Raw genomic sequence first — 13,889 nt, 5'->3', positions numbered from 1 at the left:
ACATGGGCTGGCCACGGGCTGGCAACGGGCTGACAACGGGCCTATTCAGGGCACTCAGTCGCTGGAGGGACGGCACAGGGGGGGCGGACCACCTCGCTGGGGGGCTGTTGGTAGAGAGGCAGACGGGCAGGCACCTCCTGGCCTTGCCTTGCCTTATGGAACAGATAATTCGGTTCGTATTCTATTCGAACGACATCAACATGGCTATTTCCTTTCTTCATTCATCCTTTGGCATATGCTTCCACTCTTGAAAACACACTCCAACACACGGCGCCCTGCATCATCACCCTCTGCCTTGTACCGACCACCATGGCATCGCCGCTGTCCCCAGCGAAACCCTCATCCCTGAACATCGCTACACCGCCCACAATCCGTCGCTACGACCAGTCACGGTACGAGGTTCAGGCCTACACGGAGCAATCCACCACGACTGCCACCACAACCACAACCGCAGCCCCGTCTACATCCTCCCCCAACGGCATCGACATCGACATCGACATCGACGCCTCCAGCTCGAGCACTATCCACGCCACGGCTGCCGTCGAAGACAGCCCCCTGCAGCAAAAGCAGCAGCACAAGCAGCAGCTCAGGTTTGGAAAGGAAAACAACATGTCACCTCCCAAGCAGCGCCATTCGCGCATCATGTCTGGGAACGAACTCTCCCCCCTCAAAATCCTCACCACCGGCGAGCCGAACCCCGAGCGCCAGTTCTCCCCAGCCCGCGGCTCCCGCAAGAGCCTCATGTCCCCCGACAAGCGCTTTCCCGTACGGGTCAGCAACCCCATCAGCGAGACAGCTGACAAGAGCCCAAGTGATGCCGCCGCAGAACACCCAGACATGCGTGAGCGCACCATGAGCCTCGATGACGCCCTGCGAAGCAACAAGGGTCTCAGCCATGCCATTGACATTTTTGAGGACGACACCGTCGACGACTTTGGTCGGGCGCACGACACGTCGCCCGGCGCGACCGACCGCCTTGACCGGGACGACCACGGTGACGACACCGAAGTCCATCACGAGGTGACCTACGACGACTCGGTTGGCCCTGACGATACCATGACGAGCACCTTCAGTGCCTTTTCCGCCGTGCCCAACCTGACCACCTTTGCGCGGCTCGGCAACAGCCCGCCAAAGACCAATGGCCTAGACGACGGCATGACCCCCCGGGGTCGCCCTGGCCCGTCGCCCGCGAGATCACAACGCCCCATGTCCTACCACCCAGACTCGTCCGGCAACACGACAAACCTCCTCATGGACTTTACCGAACACCAGCGCCATCCCGGCAAGTCGCCCGGCAAGAGATTCACAACTGGCACCGGCTCTACCGTCCCCGCTACCCCGGCGCGGCAGATGGGCAACCTGCTCGACTTTGACATTCCCCCACTACCCACGCCGCGCAGTATCCCGACAATCACACCGCGCGAGCTCGAAAGCCTCAAGTCGAGCTTCCTCTCGGAGATCAGCAGCCTCAAAGCGTCCCTCAGTGGCAAGGAGGCGGAAGCCCTTGCCCTCAAGACGGCGGTCGGCGACGCCGAGAAGCGTGTCGGCGAGTGCATGGAGCAGGTACGCGAGATGTCGTCCGAAAAGGAACACCTGGCCGCCGAGAAGGAGGGCTGGGAGAAACGGAGCCGCGAGATGGAGACGGTGCTGCGCAGCGTCAAGGAAGAGATTGTCCGCAGCCAACGCGAGACGGAAGAGCTGGAATACAAGCTCTCAGAGAGCGAGGCGCGCCGTGAGGCGGCTGAGAACATGGCCCAGGAGGCCGAGAGCAAGCTCGCCGGCATGCGCGCCGGTAGAGCTTCGGAGGACAATGCCAGATCCGACAAGAGCAGGAGCCCCGGCGCCAAGGACGCCTCAAAAGAGGTCGAAATGGCCGTCGAGCGCGTGGCCCGTGAGTTGCACGCCCTATACAAGAGCAAACACGAGACCAAGGTGACGGCGCTAAAGAAGAGCTACGAGGGTCGCTGGGAGAAAAGGGTCCGCGACCTCGAGACCAGGCTCGAGGATGTGAGCGAGGAAAACGAGCGCCTGCGCCTTGGACGGGATGCGACCATGACGCGCGTTGATCCTGCCGAGCAGGCAGCCGAGGAGGAGCGCAAGGCGCAGGCAGTCCGTGACGCCGCGCAGATCCGGCACCTCGGCGCTGAGGTCGACAAGCTCGAGGCTATGATGCACACGATCCGCGACGACAACAGCGAGCTGCGGACTCTGCTGGAGCAGGAGCGCGTCGAAAAGGGCGAGCTCGTGCAGCTGGCCGAGGAGATGATGTCGATGCAGAGCTTCGTCGCCGCGGAGAAGCAAAAGACCCAGCCCAAGCCTCAGGAACCCGCCCCCCGGCCCGACCGCACGCCGGTGCGCACGCCTGCCAAGGCCAGGACGCCGGGGCCGGCCGTCAGGATGCCGCAGCCCGACGGCTTCCGCAGCAGCGTAACGCGCGCGTCCGGTCTCAAGGCGCCCGGCAGCTCCATCGTCATGCCTGGCAGGAGCGCTGGCGCGGCGAACCACGAGCGGACAAGGAGTGGCGCGGCGGGCTTGCCCAGGCCAGGGAGTGGGTTCGGCGCGCGCAGCGGCATCATGAGCTCGATCGAAAAGATGGGCAACTATCGTGGACGCGCCGAGTAAGGGGTCACTGAGAGAGAGAGAGAGAGAGAGAGAGAGGTGTGAACATGAGCGGGGGAGGAAAGGACGATGGTCATGTCTGGATGAAGTCTTACGATGCACGGGGTCAGGTCCGGCCGACGCATTGATGTCTGGGACTGTTTTGGTTGTTTCGAGTCAGGAAAAAAAGCCGCCTCCCCCTCAGACACATCTCATGGTCCGGGATGGCTCCCTGAACGGGCGTTTCGGCGTGTGGGCGGCATCTTTTGTGTCGCCTCTCTTTTCTTACGTTTGCATAGGATGACGGGGTGTGTGTGGTTTAATGAGATCAGACGAGCGCACGAATGGCGAATATGAACAAGACGCAGGTTTGGTTGGATCATGAAAGGGGGAGGGGGAGAGAGGTTCAGGGTTGGGGAATCATGTATTCATCTTCCCGTCATGGAACCGTTGAGGGTATCGACGTCTTTGTAAACAAAACTTGCCCGACTTTTGACTTGCGCCGCTCTGCAACTGGCCCTCGCTTCATGTCCTTCATGCGTAGTCCGTAGCGGGGCGTTCCTATCTATGCGCAGGACACACATTTACGCCCAACTCTTTTTGGCGCTTCCTCTCTTTGCCTCGCTGTGTCTGAGGCCGTCCGTCACTCATGAACGCCCCAGAAGCCCATGCAAATCGCCACCCCCAGAAAACAAAGCAGTTCGTCATGAAATAAGGTCGGCTGAGCGCCCTCACTCCAGCGGCAGCCTCTCGTGCTTAAAGGGCTTCTTGCCGTCGCCGTCGCCGTAGGCCAGCGAGACCTGGCCGTGGCCGCGCAGCTTGTACTTGTAGATCATGAGGCCCTCGAGGCCGACGGGCCCGCGGGCGTGAATCTTGTTGGTGCTGATGCCGACCTCGGTGCCGAAGCCGTAGCGCATGCCGTCGGCCATGCGCGTCGACGCGTTCCAGTAGCAGCCGGCCGAGTCGACGGCGGCCATGAAGCGCTCGGCGGCGTCGGCGTCGGCCGTCAGGATGAGGTCCGTGTGCTTGGACGAGTGGGCGTGGATGTGCGCGACGGCGGCGTCCTGGTCGGGCACCGTCTTGACGGCGAGGTCGAGGGAGAGGAACTCGGTGCGGTAGTCGTCGGGCTGGACGTCGACGAGCTGGGCCGCGGGGACGGCGTCGGCGGCGGCGAGGGCGAGGGCGCCGACGGCGGCCTTGGAGGCGGCGTCGAGGTGCAGGGTGACGCCGGCCGCGAGCAGGGCGCGGGCGGCGGCGGCAAAGGGCCCATCGGGCTGCTGCAGGGCGGCCTCTTGCACGAGCAGCGTCTCGAGGGCGTTGCAGGCGGCGGGGTAGCTCGTCTTGGAGTCGACGAGGACGTTGGCGGCGAGCGTGGGGTCGGCGTCGGCGGCGAGGTAGGCGGCGCAGAGGCCGTCGGCGTGGCCGAGGACGGGGATGCGCGTCGTGTTCTTGATGGTGCGCACGAGCTCGTTGGAGCCGCGCGGGATGACGAGGTCGATGAGGTGGTCGAGGGCCAGGAGCTCGGGGATGACGTCGCGCGTCGTGACGAGCTGGACGGCCTGGTTGGGCACACGGGTGCCGTCGAGGGCCTTGGCGATGACGGTGGCCACGGCGACGAAGGACCGCGTCGACTCCTTGCCGCCCTTGAGGATGGCGGCGTTGCCGGACTTGATGGCGAGGGAGGCAATGTTGGCGATGACCTCGGGCCGGGCCTCGAAAATGATGAGAAGGACGCCAATGGGGCAGGTGACGCGGTCGAGGGTCAGGCCGTCGTCGAGGCGGGTGCGCAGCGTGAGACGGCCGATGGGGTCTTCGAGGTCACGCACATCGAGGATGCCCTTGAGCATGTCCTCAAACTTGCCCTTGCGGCCGAGATCCAAGCGGGACACGAGACTCTGACTCAAGGTGCCGTCGGCGGCTGCCTTCCGGGCGAGCTCTACGTCTTCGGCATTGGCCTTCAGAATGTCTTCTCTGGAGGCGGCAAGAGCATCGTGGATGGCTGTGAGGGCCTCGTTGCGGGCTGATGTGGGGAGGGTTGCCAGAACGTGGGAGGCCAACTTGGCCGATTGGGCGGAGTCAGCGGGCGATGCGTTTGTCAGAGACATGGCCAAGAGTGGTTCGGCAACTCGTCGACGTCGAGGGGTGTCGTGAGCTGGATTCGCGTGGTGTTGCTCTTTCCTTGGTCGTGCTCCTTCTCTTGTGAGTCAAGTTCAAGGTGGGATGAGGCATTATGTCAGCCAAGACTTGAGCCACCCCCGCTGTGCCACACACCATCGGATCGCGGCGAGGTGAGGTGAGGTGAGGCTTGAACCCCCCGATCCGACCGGAACCTCCTTCCTTCCTCGTCCTCGTCCTCGTCCTCGTCCTGGCCTGGCGCTGCTGCCTCTGGGCAAACCGCGGCCCCTCCCCTCATCTTCCATGAGCCTAGGCCCTCCATCCCTCTCCTTGTTGTATCTACGACTGGCTTTCTCACACTACTCTCTCTCCCCGCATCTTTCAAAAATCACCTCGGCATCTTCATCAACGACCCCTTGTCCGGCGTATCAGATCACACTCGAAACTAGACCGGCGAATCCACAAGATGCCGCCCGACACCGGATCCGCCACCCCTCTCTTTCTCTCGCTCTCTCCAGTGCTTTGCGAAGAGAGCACGTCAGATAACCTGGCAAGCATGGCGCCTCCACCCCCCTCGAATCGGTGCCGAACTTCCGAAATTCCGGCGCTGATGGTCTGCTGTTCTTTGATCATGTCCACTGGAATCCTGCTTGGACTAGCCCCCGCGCTCCCAGGATGCATACACCCACCCTTCCGCGCCCTACAACCCTACAGAACCACCCACGGCGCCCAAAGCACCCACGGCGCCCAAAGCACCCACGGCGCCCAAAGCACCCACGGCGCCCAGAGGTGGAAAGCACCAACCCGAGTCGTCTCGAGCACTGAGGACCAGCCCCCCCGTCGCCGTGTCCACCGGCAATACCGTACGAGGTCCGCTGAGTGCGGTCGGCTTCCCGTGTAGGGGCTAGCTCTGCCGATGTCGAAGCCGATGCGTTGTGGGGGAAGGATGCATCTCCCATTCTTAAGGCTGGGGTGCTGCACTGCTTTTCTTCCCTCCCCCTTCCTATGGCCTCCGAGTCGTTGTTTCGTCCAAGGTGCCCTAGCAAGCCATTGTTCTGACAGTGACGCACGTTGGTCCCAATACTAGGGGCTCGGCATCGCGTGTTCATTAACCTTAAACTGCCTTCCATGTCGCCGGCGGATACCACTGCAACGGTAGCTGGCCGCAAGAATGACGGCCTCCGGAGCCGACGAGAAACACACTGAGTCGCCCAAAAGCCCCAGACATGATCAAAACCCAGCCCAGCAGCGACACTCGGTCGACAGCCTATCTATCCACAGCCAGGCCTCGCATGGCAGTCAGCAGGATGAAAAGCCATCACGTCGGGCATCGGAAAAACCAGATGTGTATGGGGCCGACGCTGAACAGCCTGGAGCTGGGGTGACATCGCCCATTCGAGACAGGTCGCGAGCCGCCTCAACTCGCTCACGCCCCATATCCGTCGTGCCGGCCTCGAGGCGTAGAGGCTTCCTCGGCCGGCTCACGCTGATTCCCGAGCTGGAGCGACCACAGGAGTATTCGAACAAGACAAAATGGTGCATCACTGCCGTGGTCGCTCTGGCAGGCAGCGCTAGCCCGCTCGGCTCGGCCATTTTCTACCGTATGTCCTCCCCGGAAAGTTAGTTTCCTGCCAAACATGTCGACTCGCTTACACGAGACAGCTGCCCTGCCGCAGATGGCCATTGACCTCAACACGAGCACGACAAAGGTCAACTTGTCAGTCTCCCTCTACATGCTGGCTATGGCCATATTCCCTCTCTGGTGGTCGTCATTTTCCGAGGTCATGGGGAGGCGCAACATTTTGCTCGTCTCCTTTGCCCTGTTTGTCGTATTTTCTGTCTTGAGCGCCATCAGCACCAATGTCGACATGCTCGTCGTCATGCGATTCTTTGGCGGCGGTGCAAGCGCCAGCGTGCAAGCCGTCGGCGCTGGAACCATTGCCGATATCTGGGAGCCTCGCGAACGAGGACGTGCCATGAGTACATTCTACTTGGGGCCTTTGGTTGGACCGGTAAGCGCTACATCTCTACAAGTGCATAGCAATAGCTGACAGGACAGCTCCTCGGACCTATCTTGGGTGGCGTCCTATCCGAGGCCTTCGGCTGGCAATCGACCATGTGGTTCCTGACCATATACGGCGCAATCGTCCTGGTCTGCCTCTTCTTTTGCTTGCCCGAGACTCTTCCAAGGCGCAAACCTGCCGTCCCTCCGGCTGCTGTCCGGGAAACAGCTGGTGGCAGCAGCAGTCCTGCGCTGTCTCGCACACGGACGACCGAGTCGATCAAGCAAAACACCAAGAAGGCAACGGCACTGTTCAGGAAGCTCATCGTCGATCCTTTATCCGTGCTCACGTATCTGCGCTTCCCGGCCGTCGCCATCACAGTCTACTACGCCGCCATCACCTTCGGCTCGCTCTTTGCCCTCAACATCTCCGTCCAGGCCGCATACTCGACTGACCCCTACAACTTTAACCAGTCCATTCTCGGTCTGATCTACATTGCCAATGGCGCAGGCTACATTATGAGTTCTCTGCTCGGCGGCCGCTGGCTCGACCATATCATGACACGCCAAGCGCAAAAGGCAGGCCGTTACGACACGGACGGTAAACTCATCCTCCTTCCCGAGGACAGGATGCGGGAGAACATGTGGATCGCCGGCACGGTCTATCCCGCCAGTCTGTTGCTCTACGGCTGGACGATCCAGTACGGCGTCTTTTGGTTCCTTCCCCTCACCTTCCTCTTCACATTTGGCGCCGCCTCCATGCTGGTGTTGTAAGTTTCCATCCAGTTCCCGCCTCTACGCCACGTCGCGCCGTCATGGCTAACCCAACATTCCTCGCAGTGCTGCCGCCACGACCATGCTGACCGAGTTTATGCCAAAGCGCAGTTCTGGCGGCGTCGCCGTGAACAACTTTGTGCGCAACATCTTCTCGTGCGTCGGCGCCTTGGCCGCGCAGCCCGTCATTGACGGCATTGGCCACGGCTGGCTTCTGACGATCTTGGGAGTCTTCACGTGGGTGACGGGGTATTTCTGCATCTGGATCTTGAGGAAGAAAGCGCCCGTGTGGAGGACCAGCATGGACAAGGCGTTGAACTCATAGCGTTATGCCTGGATTTTTTGCACGGACTGGTCGAGTCGAGAGACATTATGAGAAATGAATTTGACAGATGGTGTTGATAGCTGTATCTATGCAAGGTGATTCCTGATGCTAATGGCACGTCACAGACATACGCGATGCTAAGCCGTCGGCACCTGGGACGCAGATGCGTAAAGAAGAGGCCGACATGAACATCAATGTTGGGCGGATGATTACAGTTCCGCGTGTCCTACTGAACGCCCATGTGCGCTGGCTGAATAGACTTGACATGGCGGGGAGATACATGGGTTTCTAATGTTACACTCGACAAGCGCTACGTGATCATGACAATCCTTCGCCACCTCTCAAAAACGCCGGTCAAGGCGCATGCACCCGGCGTCATTCCAACCCATGCCCGATTGAATTGGTTCTGGTACGGACCCTCTACTTGAATATAAAACGGATTCGCTAAGCTGGGGACGATGGACAACGGGAATACACAACTCCCCCGTATCAATTCTTTCCATCATGCTACCCAGCCAGACCAGACCTCAATGGTACGCCACTTTGCGTGCCATGCTGGCGTACTGTACTCCTCAATGATAGACCGGGAATTCTCGAACCTACCGCTTCATCATGAGGTTTGTGTGCACGTGGAGTGAAAAGCGTGTCTTGGCTTCCCAGAGCCCTTGCCTATTAAAGAGTCTCAAGTAGTTGGACTCTCTATTATCTTCCACAGCATAGATCGTTTCGTATTGGAAACATCTACCAAACGATTGTTCCTATTCCCAAAACGTGAATCGCACTCCAAGACAACGGTTTCGAGTCGAGCGCACCAGAGGTGGGTCGACTTTACAATGTCAACCATTCTAGACGCACGAGATCCAAGGTCGTGCAGTTGTCAGAACAAGACGAGGCCACTAGGCGCTGAGGCTGGACCAATGGTCATGACTGCATAGATCACACCCACAACACGGCAGTTTTCCCATGTTAAATGCGCTTTATCGTCAAAGTAGAGACTCCTGACGCCAGTTCTAAGCAAGTCATGTCTAGCTGTCCCGCGGCTTGGGAATGTCGTCAACAACATCCTGCAAGGACACAAAGGCGCCAGCCCCCCCATTCTCCCGCAAATCATCAAGCAGCACACTTGTTTGCGCATATACTTCCTCCAGTGCCGAACGAGAGGACTTGCCCAACGAGACTGCAAGTATTACATGTTAGCATGGGAATGATGCAGTGAGATGACGGCGTAGACTTACGAAGAATCGCGGAGTTGAGTTCTTCCGCAACCGCGACCCGCCCTTTCTTATCGAGCAAGTGAGCCACCTCCTTCTCTTTCAGAGGATTCGTGTACGCCAACAGCGCGTAGATGTCGCCCAACGCTTTCGTCACCTCCCTCCGGGGATCATTCACGTATGCCGCCTGCAGAGCCTGGCCATATTGCAACGTTTCGAGCTCGAGACGCTCAAGCATGCCCGTCTTGCCAGCCCCATCGTCCATATCGTGATCATAAGTTCCGTTCTCGGCGCCGTTGGCATCGAGATCCATCTCCTGGTGGGAGAAATTGGAAACTGTATGTCCGTTCGACTTCTTGCCTTCTGCTGCCGTCCTCAACTCTGCCGCCGAACGGACCATTTCGATAAACTTTCGACATCGCAGCCTGAAGTGTACCTGCTCGTTGTCCTTGAGAACATCGCGATAGCATGCGTCGGTATGCTTGAGCGCCTTGTCAATATCTCCTTCCAAGACGGCTCTCCTGATGTCTGTGGATTGATTAGCAGCGACCATGGAAACGTGTCATGGTGAGCCCATACGTTGCCTCGTGGTAGCGTGTTCGTCATCCTTGACGTTGATGTCGCCTATGACTGCGTTGGGGTCCAAATTGAGGGCCATCTTTTCGCTCTGTATCTCCTGGGCGAAGGCCCTCGCCGACTCAACGTAGCCATCGTGTTGGAGGAACTGCAGGACCAGAGCTTGGATCATGTCTGTTTCCTTCATGTTGTGCGCAAGACTTGACGTGCTTGTCCTCGCTATTTCTTTTCGCACATGAAGCTTCTCTTTCTGTATCCTTGTCAGCGACTAATAAGCACGAGGTGCAGGGCCTCTCATGACCTACCGCCATCATGTTGTTAATGTCATATGTGAATGGTGACTGCCCGAAATTGACCCGAATGTGCTCGCCCGCCTTCTTGAGCCCAACTGATGGGTATAGATTCCCCTTAATGTCCTTAAACACGTGCCCAAGCATGTGGCCGTTTTTGGTATAAAACGCCGACCCTGTCCGAAAATTGACACCACATCCGATAACATCGTTGGTCGTAAACAGAGGACCGTACGACTTTCCTCCGCTGTGGGCGGCATAACAGTGGCCATCGTCGCCGTGGTAGCCCCAAGATTCGGGCTCCCAGCCTGGGGGCCTGGAGAGGGCTACAGACTTGCCAGAGAATCCAATACCAACCATGGTATCATCGCGCTTGCCTGATAGGATGGTGACCTCGTAGTAGTAGATGCCGCACTGCGGTGGCATGTAGTGGTCTGCTCGTATGCTGTATGCTTCGTGTTCCCGCTCGCGCTCGCTCTGACCTCGCGGTCCGCTATATCTGATCTCAAGACCGTCGGCGAGCACTTCGAGCGCGCCGTACTTGTCGTCCTTGTTCCACTTGGTCGGCAGTGACGATACGGCATCGTCCTCTTCAAACGGCGGCGGTGGCTTCTCGACAACGTCGTATGCCAGGCCTCGATGTGACGGGGACTTGCTGTGTAGTGTGATGGCACTTGGACTCGCTGGTGAGGAAGCCTGGTTCTGCGAATCTCTCTGGGCTTGCAGCTTCAAGCGGTGCTGCTCCTGCAACCTCTGCACAAATGTTGATCCGGTAAGGTATGACGGGACGAAAAAGGCCTTGCCCTCTGGCGAATCCGAGTCGTCGGAGGGATCCTGGCTTGCCATGTACAGATTGAAGGCTTTGGAGAAGGACGGCAGCTGAGAACTGTGCCGCCACGGCCTCGCCGCGTGTCCTGCGCCGTTTGCATCCGCCTCCATGCCGTCTCTTGCCGTGCCGATGGTATAGCTTGACGTGGTATCAAAGGCCGCGTCGTCGGGTGCGTTGAGGAGGTGTGAGATGACCGAGGTGCGCCCCGGATGGGTTAGAAACGAGGGTGTCGAGTCGTTGGGGCCTGCTGAAACGACCGAGGCGTAGGAGAAGCGACGAGGCAAGAGTCCCGAGCTGGAGGCAGGTGTGTCCGAATCGTGAAAGCCCTGGGAACCTTGTTGGTAGGGGTTCGTCATAGTGAAGGGTCGTCAATAGCCGGGCAAGGGCGAGGCAGCCAGCGATCGCGACGTTAACCAGAGGGCCGGCGGCGAGACTTCGGATGCCTCCTCGGACCAAGACGCGGAATCGAAAGAACAAGTGTTCAGTCGAAGGAGGAACACCTGGTTGGTAACAGGACAAGCTCGCGTCCTGTGATCCAAGGGGGACGAAGTCGTTGGGCCGGTAGATAAGAGTTGGGGGTTTCGGTAGTGTCGACGGATAGGCCGTATCGTGACGTCGGAGCTAGATGGCTGGTGTGTCCGTCGAGTAATCGTTTCGGGTGGAGTGAGGGTTGTACGCGTCGTCCTCAAGGTTCGATGATGAAGCCTACGTCCTGAAGCTTGGCTAGCGTCACACGCACGCCGCGGAAGCTACTGTCTGGCTTGAGATGGCAGTCGTACGTTGTTGCAGGCACGAAAGAAGGTCGTCTGGAAGGTCGAGATGGGCGGAGAGTATAGGCACAGGTAGGTGGTACCCATGGACGTCCCGTCATGCACCTCGCTGGACAGCCCATCCCCCCCCCCGGCCAGTGCCGATTACAGCAGGGCGTCCCATCACGCGGGTGGTCTCCTTGGGCCGTCGCATCAGCTAGGCCGGCTTGGTCGAGCGCTAAGCAGAGTCGGTCACAGCGCCCTGCACCCACCGCCCAGTACATGTACCAGGTGGCAGTGTGAGGTGAGCCACCCCGCCCATGCCAGCCCCAGCCGGCGGGTCCAACAGTGCCCGTGAACAGCAATACCGTCACTGATAATTCGTTGGGGCTGCACTCACCACGTTCATTGCCCAAGGTCAAACTCAAACCCGGCAATGTATGAAGTTGCCTGTGAGTACCCTCCAATACACCGACGGAAAAACAAGTAAAATGGCAACGCAACACATCACACAAGGTGCGACAGGTAACTGTCTCTACCTTGGTACCTACCTAGGTAACTTACTTGAAAGGTACCTACCTTAGGTACTGTGGATCCAAACCGAAGACGCTATCCGACAAGGAGCTCGCGAATCGCGCACGCGGCTTACCTAATCTCACTGCTCAGCCCGCAACCTCGCGTCTTCATCGCCAGCAAGGCGCCTGGCCAGATGGAGTCGCTGTTCGAGGCCAAGTGTCCACGCCGATGACTCGCTGTGAGCCATCCATCGTGTCATTCAGGTGCACAATGGAGGTCACCAGTTTTGTGGCCAACCTCGAAGCTTCGAGCAGCCTTGGATGACCACGCCATGCTATACAATGTGCATCATCGACGACGAGAAATCGAGACAACAGCGGGATAGAGCTGCCTTTCTCAGCAACAGATCCCAACAGGACAAATACACGCAACCGACAGGGTCATTAGGATGGCCTAAAGCCATCTGTGATTTGCGCAGTACTGGGCATCATGTCTATTCGAAAATAAAGATTGATCCACGGCAAATGCTTGAACGACTGCCAACGTAATACATGTGCCTTGCCTGGCAAACGCCGAATGCCCTCGAGCAGCTCAAAAGTGCCAATCATGCACTGTTAAAAATCTCGCCCCAACGCCTGCAGAATCGCATCGCTCCATAAAGGGCCCAAGGAGCCCTGCACTTGCTGCAAATGAGAGGTAAACCCTAGACCGCCAAAAAAAAAAATCTGCGGTACGGGTCACCTGCCTGGTATTTCCGACCAGGCGCCCAAACTCCACCCAACCATCTGTACACAACCTACGAGACGTCACAAAGCCACGAGCGTGGGTGAAATATCTCTTAAGCGGCGGGGATGGCCATCGGGGCTGGCGAGCTTGGATTGATGGCGCTGCCGGGACCGCTGTTGGCCTCAACACCGGCTGCGCTGTTTGCATTACTGTTTGGCATGGCACTGTTGGCGTCGCTCTTAGGTTCGTCGTTGACCTCTTTGTTCTCCTTCGAACTGCTGTCGGCAGAGGCAGCATTGGAGTCATCTGACGGCTGGATGACAATGTGAGGCGGCGCCGTCCAGCGAGGAATCTCCCATACGACTCCCGTGAAGCTCTTCATCGTGAATCCACCCTTGGACCACTTGCGACAGGGCTTGCCGGACCTGTCGAGGGCGCGAAGGCCGGCATTGATGGCGCCCTGGTTGGCCTTGGGTCCGAGCTTGTGAGCGCCGGCACCGCCGCGACCGGTGCTATTGGGATCGATGGTGCCGTCCTCCCTAGACTGAGGTCAGCTTGAACGTCGCGGATAGACGGGACGGTCATGAACAGGGGTACTTACAGTCGAGCCTTCTTCTTGGGACCGGGCTTACCCCTGACCTTGGGCAGGCCATCGGGTCCGAGGCCATTGGCGGCGCCTGCGGATCGCTTGGTTCCCTTCTTCTTCGAGCCGTCGACGGGAGGCGCCATAGTGCCTGGTGCAGGTGTTCCGTTGGCAGTGGCGGCCGGCGTGGCAGGGTTCGAGTCGGACGCGTTCTCGCCGTTGACCGCGCCAGTCGTGGGCTGCGTGTTGCTGGGCGCAGGCGAGGCGGCGGCGGATTCGGGCTTGCTCTCCTCTGTGGGCAAGGCGGCCTTGTCCTCGGGCGAGTCTTTGGCAGGCGTTTCTTCCTTGGTGGGTTGGGGGTCGAGAAGGTCCTTGAGCCTGTCGGGGGAAACTTTGAGGACGATGGTCAGGGCGCCCGTTGCGCCGTTGGACTTGCGTCGACTGACGGATGACTTGGATGCCGGAGCCATGGCGATGGATGATGTTGCGTGTGTGTGTGGGAGGGAGGGAAATGGGGCGGGCGAATGGTTGGGAGGCAGACAAGAAAGGTGCCAACGACTTGATGTTTTGGTGTGGTTTTGTTACCAAGGGGGCG

At 59.2% G+C, this 13,889-nt stretch overlaps 5 protein-coding genes across 5 annotated transcripts; 2 read left to right on the top strand and 3 right to left on the bottom strand.

Moving 5' to 3' along the window:
• Nucleotides 1-309: 309 nt before the first annotated feature.
• VDAG_08588 (uncharacterized protein) lies at nt 310-2,622 on the top strand (the record flags this gene model as incomplete). The annotated part of the gene is made up of 1 exon (XM_009652897.1): nt 310-2,622. The coding sequence occupies one exon, from the start codon at nt 310-312 to the stop codon at nt 2,620-2,622; it is 2,313 nt and encodes a 770-aa protein (XP_009651192.1).
• Nucleotides 2,623-3,329: 707 nt separating this feature from the next.
• On the bottom strand, nt 3,330-4,703 carry VDAG_08587 (gamma-glutamyl phosphate reductase; the record flags this gene model as incomplete). The annotated part of the gene is made up of 1 exon (XM_009652896.1): nt 3,330-4,703. One exon carries the CDS (start codon nt 4,701-4,703, stop codon nt 3,330-3,332), a length of 1,374 nt encoding a protein of 457 aa, XP_009651191.1.
• A 1,181-nt stretch (nt 4,704-5,884) lies between these two features.
• On the top strand, nt 5,885-7,814 carry VDAG_08586 (multidrug transporter of the major facilitator superfamily; the record flags this gene model as incomplete). Its single annotated transcript, XM_009652895.1, has 4 exons — nt 5,885-6,314; nt 6,376-6,693; nt 6,768-7,485; nt 7,556-7,814. The coding sequence occupies 4 exons, from the start codon at nt 5,885-5,887 to the stop codon at nt 7,812-7,814; spliced, it is 1,725 nt and encodes a 574-aa protein (XP_009651190.1).
• Nucleotides 7,815-8,774: 960 nt separating this feature from the next.
• VDAG_08585 (ran-binding protein) lies at nt 8,775-11,076 on the bottom strand (the record flags this gene model as incomplete). The annotated part of the gene is made up of 4 exons (XM_009652894.1): nt 8,775-8,991; nt 9,050-9,553; nt 9,605-9,851; nt 9,907-11,076. The coding sequence occupies 4 exons, from the start codon at nt 11,074-11,076 to the stop codon at nt 8,840-8,842; spliced, it is 2,073 nt and encodes a 690-aa protein (XP_009651189.1). The 3' UTR covers nt 8,775-8,839.
• A 1,747-nt stretch (nt 11,077-12,823) lies between these two features.
• On the bottom strand, nt 12,824-13,764 carry VDAG_08584 (uncharacterized protein; the record flags this gene model as incomplete). The annotated part of the gene is made up of 2 exons (XM_009652893.1): nt 12,824-13,250; nt 13,313-13,764. The coding sequence occupies 2 exons, from the start codon at nt 13,762-13,764 to the stop codon at nt 12,824-12,826; spliced, it is 879 nt and encodes a 292-aa protein (XP_009651188.1).
• Nucleotides 13,765-13,889: the final 125 nt, after the last annotated feature.

The sequence above is a fragment of the Verticillium dahliae genome, genomic scaffold (genome assembly GCF_000150675.1).
Source record: "Verticillium dahliae VdLs.17 supercont1.21 genomic scaffold, whole genome shotgun sequence".
Taxonomy (NCBI): Eukaryota; Fungi; Ascomycota; class Sordariomycetes; order Glomerellales; family Plectosphaerellaceae; genus Verticillium; species Verticillium dahliae.
The sequence above is the reverse complement of the archived record's forward strand: the minus strand, read 5'-3'. Positions and strand labels throughout refer to the sequence as shown.